This window comes from Stegostoma tigrinum, chromosome 4, assembly GCF_030684315.1.
Source record: "Stegostoma tigrinum isolate sSteTig4 chromosome 4, sSteTig4.hap1, whole genome shotgun sequence".
Lineage (NCBI taxonomy): Eukaryota > Metazoa > Chordata > Chondrichthyes > Orectolobiformes > Stegostomatidae > Stegostoma > Stegostoma tigrinum.
This window is the reverse complement of record NC_081357.1, coordinates 17613066-17640173: the sequence shown is the minus strand read 5'-3', so window position 1 is coordinate 17640173 and position 27108 is coordinate 17613066. Positions and strand designations below refer to the sequence as shown.

The 27108-nt window shown below is 42.6% G+C and overlaps 2 protein-coding genes across 2 annotated transcripts in view; one reads left to right on the top strand and one right to left on the bottom strand.

Annotated features, from left to right (window-relative positions):
- The window catches only part of rbks (ribokinase), a 143918-nt gene extending 128840 nt beyond the window's left edge, over positions 1-15078 (top strand). Inside the window, exon 8 of the mRNA XM_048530638.2 lies at positions 14789-15078. Within this exon, the coding sequence (XP_048386595.2) occupies positions 14789-15013 (225 nt within the window). The 3' untranslated portion in view covers positions 15014-15078. The remainder of the gene's footprint in view (positions 1-14788) is intronic.
- The window catches only part of mrpl33 (mitochondrial ribosomal protein L33), a 35660-nt gene continuing 22872 nt past the window's right edge, over positions 14321-27108 (bottom strand). The window contains exons 3-4 of the mRNA XM_048530314.2: positions 20451-20557; positions 14321-15257 (exon numbers count right to left, since the gene is read on the bottom strand). Coding sequence (XP_048386271.1) covers positions 15208-15257; positions 20451-20557 — 157 coding nt within the window. The 3' untranslated portion in view covers positions 14321-15207. The remainder of the gene's footprint in view (positions 15258-20450; positions 20558-27108) is intronic.

The following is a 27108-nucleotide window of genomic DNA, read 5'->3' as shown; positions in this document are numbered from 1 at the left end:
CAAAGTGTGAAGCTGGATGAACACAGCAGGCCAAGCAGCATCTCAGGAGCACAAAAGCTGATGTTTCAGCCTTAGACCCTTCATCAGAGAGGGGGATGGGGAGAGGGTTCTGGAATAAATAGGGAGAGAGGGGGAGGCGGACCGAAGATGGAGAGAATAAAAGAGAGTTGCAGTGGGAGAGAGATTCCCTGAGGTTGGTCCGGAGGGAGGAGGGTAACTTTTTCAGGTTAGGCATCCCTGGATGTTCCCTGCAGTTCCCATTATTTCTGATACAATTTTAACCTCACTGCGAAGCCTCTTCCAGGGATGTCTAACCTGAAGAAGTTACTGTCCGGATCAACCTCAGGGAATTTCTCTCCCACTGTAACTCTCTCTTGTAATCTCTCCATCTTCAATCCGCCTCCCCCTCTCTCCCTATTTATTCCAGAACCCTCTCCCCATCCCCCTCTCTGATGAAGGGTCTAGGCCCGAAACGTCAGCTTTTGTGCTCCTGAGATGCTGCTTGGCCTGCTGTGTTCATCCAGCTCCACACTTGGATTCTCCAGCATCTGCAGTTCCCATTATCTCTGATCTAAACGTTAATTCTGCTTTCTCTCCACAGATGCTAACAGACTTTGAGTCTTTTCCTGCAATTTCTGCTTTTGTTTCCAACTCCTTTTCAAGTCAAGAAAGTTCAAATTTTTCCTCTTGTAAATCAAACTGTGTGCTATTGTGCCTTTTCTCTGAACTCTGTCCAGGGCCTGCAGGATGGAGAACAGAACTAGGCATGCTACTAAAGGTGTGGTTATTTCTCAGGACTGCAGCATGGTTTGAGGGCAGAGCGATTTGTAAGGATTTTTTTCCCCAGTATTAGAAAAATGCAGCTCTGAGAGTGCACAGGCTGGCATTGCTCTTCTTTTAACAAAGGAGGCTGAGAGAGATTTAATTTAGAAGCACAAAACTGAGAAGTCGAGAGAGAGGGTGGGGGGAGGGAGACAGAGAGAGAATGGGCAGGGCCATTTTACATTAGTAGGGGCCATGACTATAAAGTGGCTGCTGGAAAGATTTGAAGGGAGATGAGGAAAAATTTTTCTTAAACCAAGAAAGTGGTTAGGGTCTCAAACTCACTCATGCATAATCCCTCAGCCCATTTAGGTGTCTGCATATACATGTCAAACCTGCAGAACTACAGATCAAATGCTGGACAGTCGGATTTAGTGACTCATTCTTCAGCCGACACAGACACAATGGACCAAGTGCCCTCTTTGTCTGCTGTAAACTTTCCATGATTTATGCAAAAATATCATGGCAAATCTCTCTCAACCCTTTGAAGGAAGGTCACTGGATCCAAAATGTTGAGCCTACCTTCGCTCCACAGATGCCGCTAGATGAACTGAGTTTCTCCAGCAATTTCTGTTTGTTTCAGATTTCCAACATTTACAGTTCTTGGTTTTATTTCCCTCAACTCCTCATTCCCATCATGTGCGCATACCTCTTGGAAAAACCTTAGCCCACTTATTACTTCACCATTTTCTATCTCAGCGCACTTCTTACATGCTGTATTTTTTGTTCATGAATACTGTGTAGGTTTCAGTCTGCCTCCCAGTTTGGAATCATGTGCAAACTCGACCAGTTTGTATCGAGTTCCTGATTGCAAGTTGTTAATGCAAATTAGGAACAGTAGGGGTTACAACACAGAACCTACTCGGCACCTCACCCACCCTGCCCTGCTGTTTTCTGTAAATTTGTTATTCACACCCAGGTTTTGTCATGATTGCTCAATGCTTCCTGTTTAATAGTTATTCTTTGTGTAGCAGTGTACTGAAATTTTAAGTTCATCAAGTCCCTCAAATCCTATGTTTTAAATTTCAAAACAAAGGTTTCTCAGGATCTTCTCCTTCTGAACTTAGGTTTGGCCCCATTTACCAAATCATCATACAAACAATATTTAATTTCACATGTAATAGTAATTATAATTTTTATCTAATGTACAAGGTATGTGATCTATTTTGTCAGTTCTGGTTTTAATAGCCCATTTGTATTCTAACAGTTGTCTAGTTTACATAATAGTCCCTCTTCCGCACCTACACTGGCCCCAAACCCCACCTCTTCCTCTGTTACATTGATTACTGTATCAGCGCCGCCTCTTGCTTCCAAGAGGAGCTCGAACAGTTCATCCACTACACCAACACCTTCCACCCCAACTTCAAGTTCACCAGGGCCATCTCCAACACATCCCTCACCTTCCTGGACCTCTCTATCTCCATCTCAGGCAAGCAGCTAGAAACTGATGTCCATTTCAAGCCCACCGACTCCTACAGCTACCTAGAGTACACCTCCTCCCACCCACCCTCCTGCAAAACTTCCATCTCCTATTCCCAGAGATGATGGGAACTGCAGATGCTGGAGAATTCCAAGATAATAAAATGTGAGGCTGGATGAACACAGCAGGCCAAGCAGCATCTCAGGAGCACAAAAGCTGACGTTTCGGGCCTAGACCCTTCATCAGAGAGGGGGATGGGGAGAGGGAACTGGAATAAATAGGGAGAGAGGGGGAGGCGGACCGAAGATGGAGAGTAAAGAAGATAGGTGGAGAGAGTGTAGGTGGGGAGGGAGGGAGGAGATAGGTCAGTCCAGGGAAGACGGACAGGTCAAGGAGGTGGGATGAGGTTAGTAGGTAGCTGGGGGTGCGGCTTGGGGTGGGAGGAAGGCATGGGTGAGAGGAAGAACCGGTTAGAGAGGCAGAGACAGGTTGGACTGGTTTTGGGATGCAGTGGGTGGGGGGGAAGCCATATGGTATCAATGTGGACTTCACCAGTTTCAAAATCTCCCCTTCCCCTACTGCATCCCTAAACCAGCCCAGTTCGTCCCCTCCCCCCACTGCACCACACAACCAGCCCAGCTCTTCCCCCCCCACCCACTGCATCCCAAAACCAGTCCAACCTGTCTCTGCCTCCCTAACCGGTTCTTCCTCCCACCCCAAGCCGCACCCCCAGCTACCTACTAACCTCATCCCACCTCCTTGACCTGTCCGTCTTCCCTGGACTGACCTATCCCCTCCCTACCTCCCCACCTACACTCTCTCCACCTATCTTCTTTACTCTCCATCTTCGGTCCGCCTCCGCCTCTCTCCCTATTTATTCTAGTTCCCTCTCCCCATCCCCCTCTCTGATGAAGGGTCTAGGCCCGAAACGTCAGCTTTTGTGCTCCTGAGATGCTGCTTGGCCTGCTGTGTTCATCCAGCCTCACATTTTATTATCTTGGAATTCTCCTATTCCCAATTGCTTTGCATCCGCCGCATCTGCTCCCAGGATGAGGCATTCCACTCCTGCACATCCCAGATGTCCCCGTTCTTCAAGGACCGCAACTTGCCCCCCGCGGTGGTCGAGAACGCCCTCGACCGTGTCTCCTGCATTTCTTGCAACACATCCCTCACACCCCGCCCCCGCAACAACCGCCCAAAGAGAATCCCCCTCGTCCTCACATACCACCCCACCAACCTCCGGATACAACGCATCATCCTCCGACACTTCCGCCACCTACAATCCGACCCCACCACCCAAGACATTTTTCCATCCCCACCCTTGTCTGCCTTCCGGAGAGACCACTCTCTCCGTGACTCCCTTGTTCGCTCCACACTCCCCTCCAACCCCACCACACCCGGCACCTTCCACTGCAACCACAGGAAGTGCTACACTTGCCCCCACACCTCCTCCGTCCCAGGCCCCAAGATGACTTTCCATATCAAGCAGAGGTTCACCTGCACATCTGCCAATGTGGTATACTGTATCCATTGTACCCGGTGTGGCTTCCTTTACATTGAGGAAACCAAGCGGAGGCTTGGGGATCGCTTTGCAGAACACCTCCGCTCGGTTCGCAATAAACAACTGCACCTCCCAGTCGCGAACCATTTTAACTCCCCCTCCCATTCCTCAGACGACATGTCCATCCTGGGTCCCCTGCAGTGCCATAATGATGCCACCCGAAGGTTGCAGGAACAGCAACTCATATTCCGCTTGGGAAGCCTGCAGCCAAATGGTATCAATGTGGACTTCACCAGCTTCAAAATCTCCCCTTCCCCCACTGCATCCCAAAACCAGCCCAGTTCGTCCCCGCCTCCCTAACCTTTTCTTCCTCTCACCTATCCCCTCCTCCCACCTCAAGCCGCACCTCCATTTCCTACCTACTAACCTCATCCCACCTCCTTGACCTGTCCATCTTCCCTGGACTGACCTATCCCCTCCCTACCTCCCCACCTATTATCTCCTCTCCACCTATCTTCTTTTCTCTCCATCTTCGTTCCGCCTCCTCCTCTCTCCCTATTTATTTCAGAACCCTCTCCCTATCCCCCTCTCTGATGAAGGGTTAGGCCCAAAACGTCAGGTTTTGTGCTCCTAAGATGCTGTTTGGCCTGCTGTGTTCATCCAGCTTCACACTTTGTTATCTCAGTTTACATAATAATTAATAGAAACAGTACATTGGATTAGACAGCAGGATGCAGGTAGACTAGATGTCCTACGAAATTATCCTTGACCCATTTTGATGGGCTGCAGTATTCAGTTAAAGGCGTAGATTTACTTGTGGAAGTGTAGCATTGTTGCTCTCACAGATGTATTTGAGGGAGGAAAAGGGTCTGGCAGCTCAATTTTCCTGGGTATAGCATCTTCAGGCAGGACAAGGGATGAGTGTGAAAGAGGTGTTGCGTATTATTACTTAAGGAGTCAGTTACTGCAGTAAGGAGGGATGATCTCTTAGAAGGGTCTGCGAACTGGGCTTTGTGGGTAGAGTTTAGGAATAACAACCAAGCAGTCACATTGCTGAGAGTGTATTTCTGGTCCCCAAACAGTTAGTGATCAATAGAGGAGCAGATATGTAGACAATTCACTGAAATATATAAAAATAACAATAGGGTAATTATATTAGTAGTGGATTTCAACTTTCCCAACATTAATTGGGGTAGACGTAGTGCAAACGATTGGAGGTTTAGTGGGCCAGTTGCTGGAAAATGGGGCAAATGTAGAGTAGTTTTGATTGGTGCAGACTCGATGGTCAAAGGACCTCTTCCGTACTACATGATTATTATTCCATGAGAATTGTGCTTGTCCAAAACACCCTGGACTCTAGGTAATGGATGGAACATACTCTTCCTTGCTTGCATTCCAGTTGTGACAGGAGTTTGAATTTCATTATCTGGTTGTGTTAATAATGCTCATCACTCCAACCTAAAACGCGATTTCCCAGGTTGAGGCTGTGATGGATATTTGACTGGTTTTCTGCTATTGTCTGATATTTACAAATTATCTATACCAGGCCTCAACTTGAAGTTGCGGTGAGCATTGACAAGAGAGTCATGCAGGACTGCTGGGAATCCAGGCCCTTTCACTCCCACCACCCAGCAGGCTGCAAAGTTGCACCCAGCAATGGAAAATAAAGTAAAAGAGCTGCCCACAGGTGGTGGTAGCCCTTATCTGATTTCTCCTGCTGTTTCTTTGCCAGTCTGAGAGAGGATAATGGAAGAACTGCAACAGAGCACACTCCTCTGAGTCACAGTACAATAGAGGAGACAGGCATGCAACTTTTCATGGAGTGCTGCTTGTGTGTAAAGCTAGGAGTTTGGTAAGGTAATTTATTGAAAAAGGGAAGAGGTGCTCCTTTCTATTTCGAAGTGTGGTAGTCTTCAGGAGAGCAGGATTTGAAAAACTCCATCACAGAGGACAGAACACTAGTGGGAGTTCAGCTGCTTGAAACTCCTCAAATTTATTTGGAGAAAACTGATACGTAACATGCCAAGGAAATGAGTGATTGAGTGGCAGCTATTAAAGACCAGGAAATGTAATTATATGATTTATTGTTATTGGTAGTAGTAACGCTGCTTGCTATATTAATTATAAATTAATTATCAATACATTAATAATGGCAAGGCGAGTGTTGTGTTACATCTGCAGGATGTGGGTGCTTCTGGATATTAGCATAACCCAGTCTGCAGTAGTTGTGTGTAGCTCAAGGTGTTTCAGTTTAGACCTTATGTGCTGCAGGTTATGCAGCACACAGTGCAATGCATCAGGGAGAGGGAAGTTACATGTACACATTTTTTTCCAATAACTAATCACACCCCTTAGGATAAAGCCTTCTGATTTATTCAGTGGTCAGGAACAGGACAGTGTGACTACAAATGTGCCAGAAACGAAGATGGAGGTCATGGATTCTCAGCCTTTGAAATTTTTCAGCAGGTTTGAAGTTCTTACAGTTTGTATGTATGAAGATGGTGGCTTCAGCATGAATGAGAAAACAGACCATAGTGCAGGAAACCATTCAAGTGGGCAGAAGTGGAAGGTGAAATGTAGTGGTAGCAATGGACAAAATTGTCAGGTTGATAGTTAGACCATAAGACTTGAGCAGAAATGGGCCACTCAGCTCGTTGAGTTTGTTCCGTCATTCAGGGATCATGACAGATCTAACTCTTCAACCCCTCTTTCCCACCTTTTCTCTGTAACTTTTGATGCCTTTTCTGATGGAAAAAAACTCAATCTTGAATTTACTCCAAAATCCCGACCTCAACGTTCCTTTGCAGTAAAGAATTCCATTGATTGACCACCCTCAGAAGAAATCCCTCCTCTCTGTTAATTGAGTGACCCTTACTCTGACATTATGCCCTCTGCTCCTCGACTCTCTGACCAGTGGAAACAACCTATCAGCATGTACCATGTTGTGAAAATAGTCAAGGCCAAAATATTGTTTGATTTAATGAAGAAATTCAGATATAATACTTGAGGCTAAAGGTAACAAAGGACTTGGGGGAAAATCAAGAACGAGCTATTGAGTTGGATGATCGGCTATGATTATAATGAATGTTGGAGCAGGCTTGAAACGCTAAATGGCCTACTGCTGCTCTTACTTTTTTCTATGCTTCTGTGTCAAACCCTCTAACAAACTTGGGTTTTAATTAGGTCACCTCATCCTAAAATTCAATCAGTACAGGTCAACTTACTCAACCTGCCCTCAAAAGAGAATATCTCCATAGGCATAATCAATCTAGTGATCTGTATAGAGAAAAAGAGTTAACTTTCTAAGTTCAGTGACTCTTCATCTGTTCTGACGAATGGTCACTAGTCTCAGAACATTAACTTTGTTATTCTCTGTACAGATGCTGCTAGACCTGCTGTATTTCTCCAGTACTCTCTCCGTTTTGGATTTCCAGTTCTTTGTCTTACTTATCAACCCAGTGAACCTTCTCTGGACTGTCTCCAGTGCTTCAAATAAATTTCCTTCGATAAGGGGAACCAGAGCTATTCGCAGTATTATAGGTGTGGTCCAACTAGTGCCTTACGTAGTTTTAGGAGGACTTCCCTGCTATCTGTTGAACACGTCTATGAGCTTTTTATAATTCAGGCACAAGGGCTCCCCAATTCCTCTGTTGCAACTTTCGCTGTATTTTTCCATTATTTTAATGTTCAGCTTCTCTATTCTTCCTGTCAAAGTGCATTACCTCACATTATATTCCATCAGCCAAGTTAAAGTTTTCCACAAGTCCAGACTCCTGTGCTGCCTGAGTGGTGCCAGGGTTCGAGACATCTGCAGTGAAAGGGAAAGTATCCAGTAGTCATGGTCCGTGTAGGTACCAGCAACTTAAATGGAACTAAGGAAGAAGGTCTGTTGAGGGGGTATGAACAGAGAGAGGCTAAATTAAAAGGCAGATCCTCAAAGATAATCTCTCAGATAATCATTACCTGGGCCATGAGCAAATAGGCTTAGTCCAAATAAGATTAGAGAGTTGAAATTTGCGGTTCAAGGATTGGAGGAGGAAAAATCATTTTGATTTCTGGGGCATAGCACTGTTACTGGGGTAAGTGGAAGTTGTACTGTGTGGAGACTGGTGAGTCATGTAATAGTGATAGAGAGGGCTATAAACTACATGGTGGAAGTGAAGAGCGAGTCTGGGAAGATGTGATAAATTAAAGACAAGGCCCGAGTGCAAGATTGCTGTTAATGCAATAATGATCAGTGTCAGGAAGAGACCATGTATAAACCCAACATTGCAACTATGGCTCAGGCTAGAGACTATAGAAATAGTGAAAGGACGTAACTAAAATGCATGTTTTTAAATGTGACATTTATATTAAAAAAATATTTAGCAGCACAAAATAAATATATATGTATTCAAGATGATAAAGATTGGAATTTGAATTTAAGGATACATGACATTTTCGGAAGAGCAGAAAACTAAGGAGGTGGAAACGTAGCCCTATTAAATAAGAATGACATCAGCGAAAGAGGAAGCTGACTTTAGTTCTGGAGATCATAGCAGTTTAGTTAGAGATGAGAAATAGTAAAGGTAAGAAGTAAAGCATGTGAGATGATAAAATGTGAGGCTGGATGAACACAGCAGGCCCAGCAGCATCTCAGGAGCACAAAAACTGACGTTTCGGGCCCGAAACGTCAGCTTTTGTGCTCCTGAGATGCTGCTGGGCCTGCTGTGTTCATCCAGCCTCACATTTTATTATCTTGGATTCTCCAGCATCTGCAGTTCCCATTATCACTGATACAAGTAAAGCATGTGAGTGCTTTATAGACTTCTTTAATAGTAACCCCACTGTAGGAGAGAGTATATATGAAGAAATGATGGGAGCTTGTGAGAAAGGTAAAGCAATAATGTGGGTGATATAATCTGCATATATATTGGATGAGGACTGCTTTCAAGACAGTGTCTAACAGCAGTATGTTCTAGAAACAGCCAAATGGCATGCTGTACTAGATCTGGTATTGGCCAACATGACATAGCAAAGGTGCTGCCTAGGTAGCAGAGATTATGATTTGAACTTCACGTTCAGTTTGAGAGAGAGAAGTGTGGTCAAATACAAGACTTTCTTTCAAAGGGTTGTGAATCTTTAGAACACTCTTTCCATGGAAATATGCTGAGTAATTTTAAGGCAAATATGGATACATAGATTCTCAATGAACAATGGAGTCGAAGGTCATCAGAGGTAGGTGGAAATGTGAATTTAAGGCTGTAATCCTATCAGCCATGATCTTATTAAATCGCGATGTGGACTACATACACTGGTGTATTCCTGCACCCAGTACTTATATTCATATGTAAACTAGGTTAAGGGATAGTCAGCAGAGATACGTCGATGAAAAATTTAAGGCAATATTTCAAAACAGAGATTCTAAGGGAAGGCACACCAACTGTGGCTAACAAAGGAAGTTAAAAATATCTTCAAACTGACTGAAAAAAACAGATAATTGTGCAAAGCTGAGTGGCAGGTCATAAGAGATAATGGGAACTGCAGATGCTGGAGAATCCAAGACAACAAAATGTGAGGCTGGATGAACACAGCAGGCCAAGCAGCATCTCAGGAGCACAAAAGCTGACGTTTCGGGCCTAGACCCTTCATCAGAGAGGGGGATGGGGTAAGGGTTCTGGAATAAACAGGGAGAGAGGGGGAGGCAGACCGAAGATGGAGAGAAAAGAAGATAGGTAGGGAGGGGATAGGTCAGTCCAGGGTAGACGGACAGGTCAAGGAGGTGGGATGAGGTTAGTAAGTAGATGGGGGTGCGGCTTGGGGTGGGAGGAAGGGATGGGTGAGAGGAAGAACAGGTTAGGGAGGCAGAGACAGGTTGGACTGGTTTTGGGATGCAGTGGGTGGAGGGGAAGAGCTGGGCTGGTTGTGTGGTGCAGTGGGGGGAGGGGACGAACTGGGTTGGTTTAGGGATGCAGTAGGGGAAGGGGAGATTTTGAAACTGGTGAAGTCCACATTGATACCATTAGGCTGCAGGTTTCCCAAGTGGAATATGAGTTGCTGTTCCTGCAACCTTCGGGTGGCATCATTGTGGCACTGCAGGAGGCCCATGATGGACATGTCATCTAAAGAATGGGAGGGGGAGTGGAAATGGTTTGCGACTGGGAGGTGCAGTAGTTTGTTGCCAACTAAGCGGAGGTGTTCTGCAAAGCGGTCTCCACGCCTCCGCTTGGTTTCCCCAATGTAGAGGAAGCCACACGAGGTACAGTGGATGCATTATACCACATTGGCAGATGTGCAGGTGAACCTCTGCTTAATCTGGAATGTCATCTTGGGGCCTGGGATGGGGGTGAGGCGGGAGCTGTGGGGGCAAGTGTAGCAGTTCCTGCGGTTGCAGGGGAAGGTGCCGGGTGTGGTGGGGTTGGAGGGCAGTGTGGAGCGAACAAGGGAGTCACGGAGAGAGTGGTCTCTCCAGAAAGCAGACAGGGGTGGGGATGGAAAAATGTCTTGGGTGGTGGGGTCGGATTGTAGATGGCGGAAGTGTCGGAGGATGATGCGTTGTATCAGGAGGTTGGTGGGGTGGTGTGTGAGAATGAGGGGGATCCTCTTTGGGCGGTTGTGGCGGGGGCGGGGTGTGAGGGACTTGTTGCAGGAAATACGGGAGACACGGTCGAGGGCGTTCTCGATCACTGTGGGGGGAAAGTTGCGGTCCTGGAAGAACTTGGACATCTGGGATGTGCGGGAGTGGAATGTCTTATCGTGGGAGCAGATGCGGCGAAGGCGGAGGAATTGGGAATAGGGGATGGAACTTTTGCAGGAGGGTGGGTGGGAGGAGGTGTACTCTAGGTACCTGTGGGAGTCGGTGGGCTTGAAATGGGCATCAGTTACAAGCTGGTTGCCTGAGATGGAGACTGAGGTGTCCAGGAAGGTGAGGGATGTGCTGGAGATGGCCCAGGTGAACTGAAGGTTGGGGTGGAAGGTGTTGGTAAAGTGGATGAACTGTTCGAGCTCCTCTGGGGAGCAAGAGGCGGCGCCGATACAATCATCAATGTACCGGAGGAAGAGGTGGGGTTTGGGGCCTGTGTAGGTGCGGAAGAGGGACTGTTCCACGTAACCTACGAAGAGGCAGGCATAGCTGGGGCCCATGCGGGTGCCCATGGCCACCCCCTTAGTCTGTAGGAAGTGGGAGGAGTCAAAAGAGAAGTTGTTGAGGGTGAGGACGAGTTCGGCTAGGCGGATGAGGGTGTCGGTGGAGGGGGACTGGTCGGGCCTGCGGGACAGGAAGAAGCGGAGGGCCTTGAGGCCATCCGCATGCGGAATACAGGTGTATAGGGACTGGATGTCCATGGTGAAGATGAGGTGTTGGGGGCCAGGGAATTGGAAGTCCTGGAGGAGGTTGAGGGCGTGGGTGGTGTCACGGACGTAGGTAGGGAGTTCCTGGACCAAAGGGGAGAAGATGGAGTCCAGATAGGTGGAGGTGAGTTCGGTGGGGCAGGCTGAGACAATTGGTCGACCAGGGCAGGCAGGTTTGTGTCTCTGCCTCCCTAACCTGTTCTTCCTCTCACCTATCCCTTCCTCCCACCCCAAGCCGCACCCCCATCTACCTACTAACCTCATCCCACCTCCTTGACCTGTCCGTCTTCCCTGGACTGACCTATCCCCTCCCCACCTATACTCTCTCCACCTATCTTCTTTTCTCTCCATCTTCGGTCCGCCTCCACCTCTCTCCCTATTTATTCCAGAACCCTCACCCCATCCCCCTCTCTGATGAAGGGTCTAGGCCCGAAACGTCAGCTTTTGTGCTCCTGAGATGCTGCTTGGCCTGCTGTGTTCATCCAGCCTCACATTTTGTTGGCAGGTCATAAGACTGGACTAACTATAAAGAGCAGCAAAGAATGACCAGATGATGGGGAAGGTGAAATGAAGTGCATGAAAGATGTGTGGTTAGAATATGAGTTTCTACAAGTATTTGAAAGAAAGGCAAGCAATGCTGCCCCTCTCTAATTAGTGCCTGAACTGAGTTTGCTACATCAATTCAGAGGGCAGTTAAAAGTCAGCCACATTGCTGTGGGTCTGAACTCATGTGGTCCACACTAGGTAAGAATGAGATTCTTTCCCAAAAAAAATGTGAACCAGATGGGTCTTAACAAAAACCATGAAACTATTGATTATTGTAATGGAGAATCATTTTCAATTCTAATTGATTCACCGAATTTAAATTCTACTTATTGCTGTGATGTATTTTGAACCCATGTTGCCAGAACATTACCCTGGATGTCTAGATTAGTAATCCAGTGATATTACTATAATAGCACAACTTTCCCAGGTTTCCAGATGGCATTTGAGAAAGTGCCATGTTAAAGGCTATCTAAACTAAGACCTGATCATCTAGAAGGGTAACATATCGGCAGAGAGGATTGGTTGGCTAATGGAAGCAGAGACTGGACATAAACCAATTGCCTTTGGGTTGGTTGATGTGCTTAGTAACGTGCTGCAGTGATCAGTGTCAGGGCTCAATTATTTACCATTCATATTAATCACTTGTTTGAAGGGACCATTGCTAAATTTGCTGGGTAGGAAATCAATTTGTGAAGAAGAGAATTGCCAAAGGGATATAGAAAGAACAGGCAAATGTTTGGCGTGTAACATCAGAAATGTGAACTTTCTATTTTGGCAGGGAGAATAGAAAAGTAGCATATAAATAACTAACCTGTAACTAGTGAAGTCTATCAGAGTTTGGTGCTGACACTAACAGTCAAATCAGCCCTGATCTCATTGAATGGCAGAATAGGCTAAAGAGGCCAAATGGCCTACTCCTGTTGCTGATTTGTATTTTCATGTAAATATCCAGATCTCAATTTGCTGCAGAAACTTAAGGATTTCAGAATTTTGATTTCTTAGCTTTTTATGTGCCACCATTTGTACATTAAACCTTGATAACACTTAGTCCTTCTATTCAAAATTTAACCAGCATTCTCATTTCTCTACAACATTTGCACTATCTGTGCCTTTAGAGCTCAGCCCTGTGTGTGTTGTCAAACTGTCAAGGCTCACTTTGTCTTCTGAGGAAGGGTCATTGGACCCAAAATATTAACTCTGATTTCTCTTCACAGATGCTGTCAGACCTGCTGAGCTTTTCCAGCAATTTTTTTTGTTTCTGATTTACAGTATCCACAGTTCTTTGTTTTGTTTGTTTCTTTGATGCTGTCACAGACTCTGACTTCTTAAACATTGAGGGAAGTAGCTCGTAGGCAAGATTTCTCCCTGATGCTCCAAAGGCAATAACTGAGCAAAAATAACCAGGACAATACCTTAACAAAATTCCTGTAATTGCAGACAACGCTGCAATTGCATTCCAGAGATAACATTCCTGTGGTCAATCAGAAACAGAACTATGTTCTACAGAATGTTTGAATATATATGTGTACATATTATTTCTAGCCTTCAATATGTTCATAGAATTCCTTTTAAAAGTAGCCCAAATATCATTGCACCATTCTCTTTTGGCTTGTTGCATGCCACAGCTAAATGCTCCTAGTTTCCAGTCCTGCTGGTACCAAAGAGTTTATATCTATTTTGTTTTAAGAAATCTCTGATCTCTTGATTCACTTACCTGCTTTTGGCTGTTTCAGGGGGTTAAGTAAATTGAGCTCCAAACAATCAATCAGTAATTCACTGACAACAGTAAATGAGCAAACAGAGCCTCTTATTATTACATTGCCTCTGTTCATGCTTTATTCTTTTAAATGGCAACCATACCACACACCATTTTGAGATGTTCTTGTTCAGTATGTTCAGACAATTTTTATACATTTAATGGGAAGGCCTTGGGGGAGTGTGGCTGAACAAAGAGACCTTGGAGTGCAGGTTCATAGTTCCTTGTAAGTGGAATCCCAGGTAGACAGGATAGTCAAGGTGGTGTTTGGTACGCTTGCGTTTATTGGTCCGTGCATCGAAGATAGGAATTGGGAAGTCATGTTGCAGCTAAAACACTAAAAGGCCACTTTTGGAATACTGTGTGCAATTCTGATCTCCCTGCTGTAGGAAGGATGTCGTGAAACTTGAAAGGGTTCAGAAAAGATTTACATGGATGTTGCCAAGGTTGGAGTGTTTTAGCTATAGGGAGAGGCTGAATAGGCTGGGGCTATTTTCCTTGGAGCGCTGGAAGCTGAGGGATGCCCTTTATGGAAATTTATAAAATCATGAGGGGAATGGATAGGGTGAATAACAAAGGTCTTTTCTCTAGGGTGGGGCAAGTCCAAAACTAGAGGGCATACATTTAAGGTGAGAGGGGAAAGATTTAAAAGGGACCTAAGGGGCAACATTTTCATGCTGAGGGTGGCACGTGTATGGAATGAACTGCCTGAGGAAGTCGAGGAGGCTGGTACAATTACAACATTTGAAAGGCATCTAGATCGGTGCATGAATACAAAGAGTTTAGAGGGAATATGGGCCAGATGCTGGAAAAATTGAACTAGATTAATTTAGGAGATATGGTTGGCGTGGACGAGTTGGACTGAAGGGTCTGTTTCCTTGCTGTGCAGCTCCATGACTATTAATCTGCCAAAGTTACAAAAGAAAGCTTACAAAAAATTGTGCAATTTTGTTTCAGAGTAGTTTATTCTGCAGCATGGCCAAAGGTCTGATCAAGACATTTTGTTTTAGTGGCTCCCCGTGGAAGACTTCAGTATTGGATTAGAATAACTAGGCAGTTGGTTTTGACCAGCGCAGATGCAATGGGTCTTTTTCAGTGCTGTAGATTTCTACGACTCAATTTGGATTTATACCACTTTCTTTTACATGAATAACTATTGGTCGGGAGAAATATGACAAAGTTGACTAACTAAAACTGAATCGGTAGCTTACTATTTTTCAGCAAGGGAAAGGGTAAGAAAGGAGGAGAAACCAGATACTGCATGCACTTGTCACCGAAGCGTGTTGGCGTTGACTCTGAGTTCAGCACATGTACAAGACATAGCAAGAAAATGCATAGTCGTTCAGCAAATGAATTATCATTAGAGCTTTAATTCCATTAGAATAAACTAATTCTTTCTCAAATTACTTTTAAGGGTGCAGGCGACAGCTTTTTGGGTGCTCTGGCATTCTACATGGCTTATTATCCTTGCATGGAACTGGATGAAATGAGCAGAAGGGCCTGTGACATCGCTTCTGAGAGTGTTCAATCACAAGGAACTCAAGCTAGCTACCCCCACAGAGCGCAGCTCCCTCAGGAACTCTTTGGGGGGGGGGGGGGGAGCGGAAATGAAAGAACAGGCCATTCGGTTTGGTTCTAGCCATTGTTCATTTTAAAAAAAAGTAACCTGTAAGTTGTAAATAAAAGTGTAAAAAAGTGACTGTTCCCTCTTCTGATGTTCTTGTCAGCTTTTGTAATATCCCCAAACCACAGGTGGTATTTATTATTTCCAGGAAATTTCATTCAGTTCCTCAATTGTCTTCACACAAAATCAGTTCATTTCAGCATCCTATATCAGATTGACCGGATTTTCTTCTTCTCAAAGAAAAGAACGTGCTTATTTACTGGAAAAGAAACAAATAAGTGTAGTTACAATACAGAATACTAAAACAAAATTGGTACCAAGTAAGCAGATGGGTACCTGACCATACAGAACAAATGACATTAAGGGCTCCTCATCTGAGGAACAGTGCAAGGGACACAACAGAAAAACTTTTCACTGACGTATCATCATCTGCCAATGCAGAACATAAGACTAAGACTCATCCAGCAGTTCAACTTGTCCACACCAACCAGTCATCCCAATGTGACCTAGTCCCATATATCAGAATTTGGCCCATAACCCTCTGAATCCATCCCGTTCATATACACATGTATAATGTTGTAATTGTACCCACTTCCACCACTTCCTTTGGAAGCTCACTCTATATACACACCATCCCTCTTCATGGAAAAGTTGTCCCTTAGGTCCCTTTTTAAATCTTTCCCCTCTTACCTTAAACCTATGTCCTCTAGTTTTGGATTTCCCACCCTAGGAAAAAGAACTTAGAAATTTCTAAAATCACAGAGTGAATAGCTATTAGGTCACCCCTCAGCCTCCAACACTCCAGTGAAAATAGCCCCAGCCTATTCAACCTCTCCTAACTCAAACCCTCCAATCAGGGCAACATCCTTGTAAAACTTTCCTGCACTCTTTCAAGTTTACCATTATCCTTCCTATAGAAGGATGATCAGAATTGTATACAGTATTCTAAAAATGGCCTCATTAATGTCTTTATACAGCTGCAACACACTGTCCCAAATCAATGCACAGATCAATAAAGGCAAACGTACTAAAAGCCTTTTTCACTGTCCTGTTTACCTGCGACTCTACTTTCAATGAGCTGTGAACCTGTACCCCTAGATATTTTAGAGCTAGGAAGAAGTGTGAAACAGATTCCTAGACAAATCCAAATATTAGAATGGTGATCTTGTAGGAAATGGTCAAGAAGGAATCAGTGTCGCTATGTAGTTTTGACACGGGTGCACAAATGTGACATGTATTGAACTGGCAGAAGCTCAAGAGCACAATGCCTGCCTTCAGCGCAATTGTATCAGGGCAAGAAATGGTGATGACACCATTCTATATATTGAAAACGATTCATTTATAGTGCCAATAACACTTAAATCTTACCAGTCCTATGATAAACTGCCATTACATTTTCATTACTGCAGCAAATAGGGAAAGTGGCCTCATTTTTTTCTTATTTGTTTAGAGGATATGGGCATCACTGGCTGGGCCAGTATTTATTGCCTATTCCCAAATGCCCAGAGTTGTAGTTTTTGCTTTGGTCAAAACAGGCTACATCATGCTAATGTGGTTGTGATTTTTGTGATTTAATATCAATGCAAGGCAATACTGGCAAAGGAAGTTCTTGCCCATTTATATTAAGCTTCAGTAATTGTGCACAATGTTGCACGTCAGTATGAATTTCTTTCTGTGCAATCTTAGCAGAGACACTCTGAAAATAACCAGATCATGACTCCAATGGAAGAAAATGTAGACAAGGCAATTTAACACAAATACAGCAGTGTGTATAAACATTCAAAGAACCTTATTTAAAGGCACCAATATAGTTTTATTTTGTCAAACATTGGGGGTAAGAAAGCAAGAACCAGTATCAAAAGTGAGTAATTCCCTGTTACCTGATTAGAGCAAGCTGACAACTTCAGCAGTGAAAGAAGTTTAAATATTTCCAAGCACTGCAAAATAAAGATTTTCAGAACTGTTTCAAGCTAAACATTCTGCATGGAAGAGTACTAAAAGTTCATTTTTCAATCATATGACACTTAAAGCCCTTGGGTCTTTCATGTTTTAACAAGTGAAGGGAGACATCGTATCCCAGCCTAGATAAAAAGTACAACACGGAATGCAAAGTTTTCTCAGCCCTTCTTGTGCCCAAATATTTTTTGGAACCGCACCTCTCATTTAAAAGTCTCAAACACATGATGTAAGTGGCATGAGGTTTTTTTTCTGGAAAAGGAAACACACCCAAACCAATGTCCTGCCACGACTGTTGTCCAATTGTTTCCATGAGTGGATACATGTTTAGTGGAGGATTAGAATATTATGTGATCACATAGCAACAGATTATCAGAATGCTTTTCAATGACATAGCAACCAATAACTGGAGGATTACATACAGGAGTGAGACGGCATAGAAATTATAGGCTAGTTAAGACACAAGAGATTTGACAAGGTTGATTGTTACTTATTTTAATGTAAGGAGACTGACAAACATGACGGATGAGTTAAACTCAAATTAAAACATGGGGGAATGATGTCATTGCTGTAACTGAGACACGGGTGAGAGGAGGCAGAATTGGCAGCTCAGTACTCCAGAAAAGAACATATTCAGGTGAGACACAGAAGGAGGTAAAAAAGGAGGACGCGTTGGAATATTGATCAGGGAATCTAATACAGCAGTAAAGAAGGATGCCATTTTAGAAGCCATACAGACAAAACTTAAAAATCAAACAGGAGGAAGAAATATACTATAGGCTCCAGAACAATCTGCAAGAAATAAAAGAGCAGATATGTAGGCAATTTTAAAGAAGTGTGAGAGCAGCTATTAGGTAGGCAAATGGAGGAAAGTATAAGGTAGGGGTGGGGGTTCGATACACTTTAGGATTAGGGTAGATGTTCAGCACAACATCGTGGGCCGAAGAGCCTGTACTGTTCTATGTTCTACGGTAGTGATAGCCACAGGAGAGGTTCCAGAGGACTACAGGACAGCCAGTGTGTTACCACTATTCAAGAAGGCAACAAGGGATAAATAGGAAATTACCGGCCAGCCTAACCTCAGTGGGGAAAATTATTGGAAGCAGTTTTGAGAAACAAAATTAATCAGGACTAGTAACGGCAGGGATTAATCATGAACAGTCAGCATGGTTTTTCTATGGGAGGACATGATTGAGATGCATAAAATTACGCAGGGTATTCATAGGGTAGACAGGTAGAAACTTCTCCACTCGATAGATGGATTAGTGATGGAGGCATGGATTTGGATTGAGGAAACATTTATCACTCAGACAGTGTAGGTGTCTGGAACTCACTACCTGTTAGAGTGGTAGAGGCAGAAAACCTTTAACATTTAAGAAGTATTTAGATGTACATTTGCAATGCCAAGACATACAGAGCTATGGCCTAAAGGCTGGAAAATGGGATTAGAATACTTAAATGGTTGTTTTTGACAAGCACAGACTTGAAGGACTGGCGAGCCCTTTTTCTGTGCTGTGGAACACAAAAATAGATAATGGATTAACTTCTTACAGTCAGATGTGTCAAACAGTCAACCAACATAGAAAAATTGTTCTCTGACATGGGTCCCATTTGACATCTCCATTTTTTGTTCCTTATCATAAGTGATGTGATTAAAAATGTACATGAGTTTCTGCTATCAAAATGAAATGAAATTATTTTCACAGAACGACAGATAATAGCAGAGTACATGAATAGCTGTAAACCACTATTTCCCTACCATGTTTGTTATACTTGAAATGATATAACACTACCCTTTAATCTGTGAAAGATCCTTGTATCCAAATTGAATAATTCTACATGTAACGATGAGTGTTCGCAGCACAAACCTTGCCAGCCTTACGTACTGAGATAAGAAGTCACTATGCACTCAGATGCACAGTGGTGAAAATTCTCATTCAGAATTGGAGTTCCAAAAAAAAGCTGCAATTATACAGCATGTTTTCCTTAGTAAAGCATTCAAAGGGAATCAGGTTCCACAGGAACTTCATTAAATAAAATTTGACACCGTGTCATATAAGGAAATAGTAGGAAGAGTGACCAAAAAGCTTGATTTGACATAGGTTTCTAAGCGTAATCTTAAAAAGGAGACAGTAAGAAGTGGAAAGTTTTAAGGATGTAATTTCAGGGCTTAGGTCAGCTGCCAATAATGAATGCAACAGCCAAAACTGGAGGACTGCTGGCACATTATCAGAGAATCGCACAGGGAACATAATCTGGCCTCGCTCACTTGATCTAACATTTGAAACCAATCACAAATTGTATTTTTTTTTGACGGGGAGGGAAAGGAGCTATGTTGTAATACCCAATATCGATTTAATACTCAGTGTGCTGAGATTCAAGTCCAATTATGAAACTAAAGTAGTAAGGTCGAGTAATGCAAGTTTGTTTTGTTCAGACCTTAGTTTTCTTTTCTGTTTAATCCAAATCATCCACAGTAAGGAGTTACACATGCACACGCACATTGATCAGAGATATTCAGTATGTGTAACGCTTTTCAGTTGATGTGCCAAGCAGCACAACAGAAAACTGTTAAATTCGCCCCCTAGGGCAAGCTGTGCTGAAACTAGCAGACGGTGGAAGGAAGCCCAGAACCAATCTCCTGAGTGCCACAGATGAAGAGGAAGTGAATATCACACTGCTTTAGAGAATCAGCCTGCAAATGTTATTCTCAGGACAGTGATGTTATAGTGACTAGGAGAAATTTTTACACACACTAGGCTAGGAGACTATAAAATACATTATTAGAGAGAATAACTGAAACAGAAACTTAATGGGTAGCTAAAGGAATGAGGGATAAATGGGTTCTGAATAGAAGACAAGATGATAGGATTAGGACTACTGTTTTTGAAAAGGAAAATAACCAACGTGGACTACTTGACCAAACAACCTAATATGTGTTATTATTTCTGCTTAATGGGTCATCCCATTTCAGTTGGCAATATGTTGTGCATGCCTAACACTGAGTTGAGGGCAAAAAAGGAGATGTATCTTTATATGTAACATTCTGCTTGTCATTCTGAACCATATTAGACGAATTCATTAGTTAGACTGCAATCCACTACCTTCTCAAAAGGTACTTAGGCATGGGTAATAAATGCTGGCCTAGCCAGTGACCAACCCATATCCCTTGAAAGAACTTTTTAAAAACTGAATATCAGTTAATTTTAGTATTTCACAAAGGGAGCGAAGACTGTACGTGTTATTCAAGTGAAATGAGGTCAGAGAGAAAGGTGTAATCACAGCAGGATGCACAGACATAACATTAATATACTATAAATAAAGACTAATATATAAATAAGCATAACATTTTAAGATGTTATAAATAAGCAATGGACAGTTAGAGCTGTCATCTGAGGTTAATGGAGAAGAGTTAGTAACACCGGTAATGAAGACTCCACAAGTGACACATTCTCCATTCACCTACCACAGCTGAACACTGCACATTACAATTTACCTATTGGATCATGTTTCCTCAGGACAAGTTTGTCCCGTAGTCGGCTCCTCTTTGCATTGAAGCAATAGCCACTTCCAGCAGCACTCACCATCCTCACAAGGATAGATCTGTCAAAATTTAACAAAAGATTACTGAGATCCAGCTCTGCCAATAAACCGGTCAGATCTACAGCTTTCCGTAATCACAACAACCTATATTTCTTTAACACTCCTCACAACATTGTCCACTATCCTTTAAAGGCCTGAGACATTGAATGACTGGGAAAAAAATGTTGAGAGGAATGGAACAGCTAAGCAGAAGGATTCTTAGAAGGTTCCAAAAAAAAAGGAAGGGAGACAAGATGGAAAGTTTAAATGACAGGGTGACGAGCATATGAAATTGGAAAGAGGGTTCATTTAAGTAGCAACCTATCGCATCCTCTGGACGCTCCGAGTGCTTTTAAGCAACAAACTAAATTTAAAACACAGCCATGTAATACAGATACGTGGCTGGAAAGGGTGGCCAGCAATATTGAATTGAGGAGCAAAGGCTGAGCCTCTGTTGTATGATCTTATTTTGGGGACCAGTGTAGCTCCAGGAGGTATGAGACAAATGGACCACGGGCTGTGCTGTTTTGCATAAGTTGTAAATTATGTAACATACAAGCAAGTTAATGATTCACAATATGTGAATGTAAAATGGAGGCACTTTATGCTGAGGATGAGCCCATTAACGCCAACTTCAGAAATGATTATGCTATTCCTTGAATTTAACGCAGTTGGGCACTTGCCTTTATCCATTCACAGGATCTGGGTATTGCTGGGGAAACCAGCATTTATTGCCTATCCTTGATTGCCTACTTGAGCTACATTATTGATAATGCAGTCCCTGTACATCATGGTTGTATCAGAACTGCTATGAAAACTAAGTGGCTGTTTTGGAAAGCACTGGACAGACTCAACCAAATTGCTGTGTGTAACATGTAAACCAGAGTCAGTAAAACCGGCAGGTCTGATTCTCCAAAGGACATGAATGAAATTTTTGGATTTTTAACAACGAGTTGGTAGTTTTAATGTCAACTATTTCTGATTCTAGTTTTCTATTCCTGGTTTAAATTTAATTTTCACAACTGCCATAGTGGGATTTGAACTCATGCCTCCAGATTATCAATTCAGCCTCTGGATTGTAAATCCAGTGATTTAACAATTATTTTATGATACCCATAGTGAAACAGATTCATCTATTCAAGTCACAAACAACTGCTTGGTTGGGATTTCTAAATGTCCTTCTTCCTATAGAACTTTAAGAAAACTTCTGTTTCATAAATGCCTCCTCCAAAAGGTTAAAATAAAAACTGAATTAGGTACAGCAAATACAACACATTTAGATGCAATATAGAGCCTGTGTCAGCATCTGAAAGGCATGCTTTAAAACAGGACTTGCATATTTTTCTCATTCATCTTTATGCTTCATACTTCCACTTCAGTTTGACTACAAATGCAGGAAAGATCTAAATATATTAATGAAGTTGGGACTACGTTCTTTGAAGAGAAGTTTGAGTGGAGATTTAGTCGAGATATCAAAATCACAAGGGTCTTGGACAGAGTACACAGGGAGAAACTGTTCCTGTCGATGGAAAGAATGAGGACAGGAGGTACAGATTTAAGGTAACTGGCAAAAGAAGAAAGGCAACAAGAGGAAAACTTTTTCATGCAACAAGTGGTTAGGATCTAGTATGTACTGCTCAAGATTGTTGAGAAAGTGGGTTCAAACAAAGCATTCAAAGGGAATTTATATATTTATTATTATCCTGAAAAGAAAGAATGTGCAGAGTCATGGGGACAAGTCAGGAGAATGGCCACAGGTGAACTACTAATTCAGAGAAACAGTGCAAGCACGACAGGGCCAATGGTTTCTTTGTGCACTGTAATGACTCAGATTCCGTGAACTGACTGTTCTTCAGACATGACCTTGAACAGTATTAACAGGTTATTTAATTGTGAAGAATTTTATAGAACAAAATCCCATCCTAACATGACGGCCAACTAGCAGGAATCAGCAGACAGCAGTCAGGAGAGGAACACTGGCTTACGTTAACTCTCTCTGGCTTGGAGCACTCCTAGCACCCCAACACACACTACTAGATATAAGCTCATATTGGACAGGAATCAAATTTGCAATTTTCCAATTTGTGTAGCTCCATTTTCCTGGCCTTAACAGACAAGTCAACAAGGAAACAAAGGTGATACACCAAAAAAAAAGCTTTCAGTTGATGAAATAAAAGTCATATGTTTCCAGCAATTTTGTCAGAACTTTTCCCATCAGCAGCATTAAGGTACAACATACATCTTACCAGGAAGTGCTAAAAATACAACAGAATGCAAATAATCTGCAGCCATCAGGAGTAGACGAAGTACAACAGCTTGGGAATACTGACTAAAAGGTCGTTGTAGCTGATAATTGCCTTTCATGGCCAATCTGAAAAAAAATGTCCTCTGCCAGAGTTGCAGCTTTATCATTTATTAAACCCACAACACACTAAAGCCTAGAAATGATGCTGTTATATTGTATAAATGCTTCATAATGCCATTAAAGATAGTACAGACACCTTTATGCATTTATGACGTTATAATCTCTGTGTACAAACAATGTTTTGAAATATTCCATGAACAGCCCTTTTGGTAGATGCTGTACCAGTTATAGACAGTGTGATGGCATGCTTGACCAGTGTCCCTGAGAGTGATCTCAACAAGCGCCTCCTCTATTCCTGGTGCACTCTCTGTAGTATCAACTATCTGCAGAAAACAGTGCACCATTTTTGCTGTGACATGGCTGAATTTGGTGTCAAAGCAATTCAGCACTCAGGCAGTTGCCAGCGATAAGAACTTAAGACCCAGGAGCAGGAATAGGCGATCTGGCCCTTTCAGCCTGCTCTGCCATTCAAAAAGATCATGGCTGATCTTTTCATGCCTTAGTTCCATTTACCTACCATCTCACTACAACCCTTGCCTTAGCATTAAAAAGCACTCAATGAGGAAGCCTCAACTACTTCACCAGGCAGGGAATTCCACAGATTCACAACCCTTTGGGTGAAGAAGTTCCTCCTCAATTCAGTACTAAATCTGCTCCCCCTTATTTTGAGGCTATGCCCACTAGTTCTCGTTTCAACCACCAGTGGAAACAACCTCCTTGCTTCTATCTTATCTATTCCCATCATAATTTTATATGTTTCTCTAAGATTTCCCCCTTCATTCTTCTAAATTCCAATGAATATAATCCGAGTCTATTCAGGCACTCCTCATAAGCCCTCAAGTCTAGAATCAACCTAGTGAACCTCCTCTGCACCCCTTCCTGTGCCAGTACATCCTTTCTCAAGTAAGGAGACCAAAACTGCACACAGTACTCCTGGTATCCACTCACCAGCACCCAACACAGATGCAACATAATCTCCCTGCTTTTAATCTCAATCCATCTAGCAACGAAGGACAACATTCCATTTGCCTTCTTAATTGCCTATGGTACCTGCAAACCAACCCTCTGTGATTCTTGCACAAGGACACCCAGATCCCTCTGCATAGCAGCATGCTGCAAGTTTTTTTTTTAACCATTTCAATAATCATCCTTTTTACTGTTAATCCTACCAAAATGGATGACTTCACATTTATTAACATTGAATTGCATCTGCCAGACCTTTGCACACTCACTTAAACTATCTATATCCTCTGCACACTTTGCTCTACCATTCATTAGAGTATCATCTGCAAATTTTAACACACATGTGGCCCCCAAATCATCTCTGTAAATTGTAAACAATTGCAGTCCCAACATCGATCCCTGAGGCACACCACTTATCACTGTTCGCCAACCAGAAAAACACTCACTTACCCCCACTCTTTGCTTCCTGTTAGTTAACATTTTGGGTCCAGTGATCCTTCCTCAGAACTGCAGTTCTAAGGAAGGGTCACTGGACCTGAAATGTTAACTCTGTTTTCTCCTTCACAGATACTGCCAGACCTGCTGAGCTTTTCCAGCAACTTTTGTTTTTGTTCCTAATCTCCAGCATGGGCCAGATGGATCAAAAAGGTTTTTCTGATCTTGGACTTTATTCTTACCATGACTGAGCAAAGATCTTTCCCACACTTGTATGGAAATGTCATCAATGCCAAAGTCTCCACTGTATGCAAGAGTTTACAGTGATAACTATGTTTAGTAAGCAGATCTTTGGACCCAGTTACACCAATAAAACACTGCAATCAGGTAATTTTTGGACAATGCCTATAAGGCTTAAGACCAAAAGAGCTGTTAAGTAAAATATTTCCACATTTCAGTTTTTGAGCAAGAGAAGATACTAAATGGATTTGATCCCATAAAATAAGTCCCTTTGTGGGATTTCGGGAGGTTAGCACAGTTATCAACTCACATCATTTGAATATCCTAGAACTCAAATTGCATCCAAGAGGAGACAGACCTTAAGAATGCCTCATCAGACAGTGCTGTTGCAAAAGGTTATTTTCTTTCCTGTTCATTCCTGGGATATGGACATCAATGGCAATTGATGGGGGAGACAGAGTTCTTAATTGTCCATCCCTAACTATCCCTGAAAAGATGGTGGTGAACCATGTTCTTGACAAAAATGAGTACCTTGCTAGGCCATTCAAAAGGACAGTCAAAGGCTAACTATGTTGCTGTGGCTTTGAAGTCATGTATCGGCCAAACTGGGTAAGGATGGCATATTCCCTTCTTTAAAAGGACATTAGTGAGTCAGACACTGATTCCGGTAGTTGCTCAGTCACCATTACAGATTCTAGTTTTTATTCCAGAAATACTTATTAACTGAATTTAAATTCCCCAGCTGCTGTGGTGGGAATTGATCTCATGAAGTCATTTCTAAACAATGCAAACATGGAGATAATAGGAGCCTGTTCCTAGATCATTAGTTCAGGCCTTTGGATTACTAATCCAGTAATGTAACCATTATGTCATTGATGCCTACAACTATAACACAGTCCATTTGATTAAAAAAAGCCTCCCATGTAGTGTAATTTGAATGTCCTAATTCAAACTTCTAACAATTTAATTTTCCTTTGCATGCAATAAAAATCTGGAACAGGGAGGCTGTTAAGTTGTTTTTTGCTAATGAAGAGAGTTCTCAAAATGCATACACCCGGTACAAAACCCATTGTCAGGATAGAATTCAATTGCTGACCATAGGATTAGACTTCTCCTGTATTTTAGTTAACGATTAAACCAGAGACAACTGGCAGTTTTAACCCAGTCAAAACATTTAAAGAACAAATAAAAGTACTTTTGGCAGTGGTGGGTTGAAGTATATATCAAGAATTTAGAGTTTTAAATGAATGTCTTAGTCCATCCTGGACATCACAAAAGATTCTAGTCAGAGGAACAGAAGGGCAACGTTTGAAACTCACAGGAGGAACATGGCTCAGACAGTGGGGTAGTCTAGGAAACAGAAAAGCTAAAATTGATGAGCTGTAAGGATCTGTGATCACCTCAATGGCTCTTCTCATAGCTGTTCTATAATGAGAGGGGAAAAGATAAAACAGCCACTCACAAATTTACTAGCAGTGGTTACACAATATCACTAACAGCTGAGGAACGAGACTGCTGACCTTCCTCCCACCCAAAGTACCAGGAACAGTGCATGATCATCTTTTTCCTCCAAATTGAAATGACTCAAAAAAGTACTTAAGAAAAATGAGGTGTCACTAATAAGAATAAATGTGAAGCAAAGATTGTCAGAAATTCAAACTGTACACAGTGAGTAATGTAAATAGTTACTATTGAAATGGAAACAACAGGTATCCAGCAAGACAATTGTAGTGAGCCAGCTCTGACGCACATAAAATGAGCCATTTCAAACAGTGAAAGACAACAGAAAAGACCAAACCCTTCAAACCACAATTGTTCTAAATACAGAAGGACAACAGGTCTGCTTGTGTTCCTGTCCAGCCCTACCCTATCTATTTTCAAGTTGGGTAACAACAGAAAAAAAAACGTGTTTCTGCTCAGATGAAAGGAACGTTTGAAACTAAGTTCTTGCAGACTCTTCAGTAAAAACTAACAAGATCAACACTCCACCAGAATGACGCGAATCACAAGCCTGGCCCTTCAATTAATAGGCATTATGAAAAGAGAGATTATAGTTTCAACTAGAATAGCTTATCAACACCAATAGTTTGAAATCAAACTTAAGCAAATAGAAACTGACACTCGAGTGAATAAGCTGCAATTTACATTACTGTTGTTTTAATTTCAATTGCTGAATCAATGCCAATTTGCTACATTTACACTGCCTCACCCAGCTTTGTTACCCTGGCCCAGTTTTAAAATCTGCGATTCAGTTGCCAGAGAATGGGATCCAGACTTAAAAGCATTACCAGAGAAAGCATGGATCTCCCCCCTCACTCTATGAATAGAGACAGAGACAGAGAGAAAGAGAGAGTGGATCTGCCACCCCTCTCTATTAGGAAACAAGTACCCCACAGAGTGAAGAAAAACAGTTCAGTGAGCATCACGGAGCTGCCCAAGTGAGGCCTAGCAGTGGATTGTCACTCGTGAGTCCAGAATACCTGGCTGCCTAAGAACCCCAAAAGAGTCACTGATAAACTGAAGGATATCGTTTATTTCTTACTCCCTACTAGTGTTGGCCAGCCATATC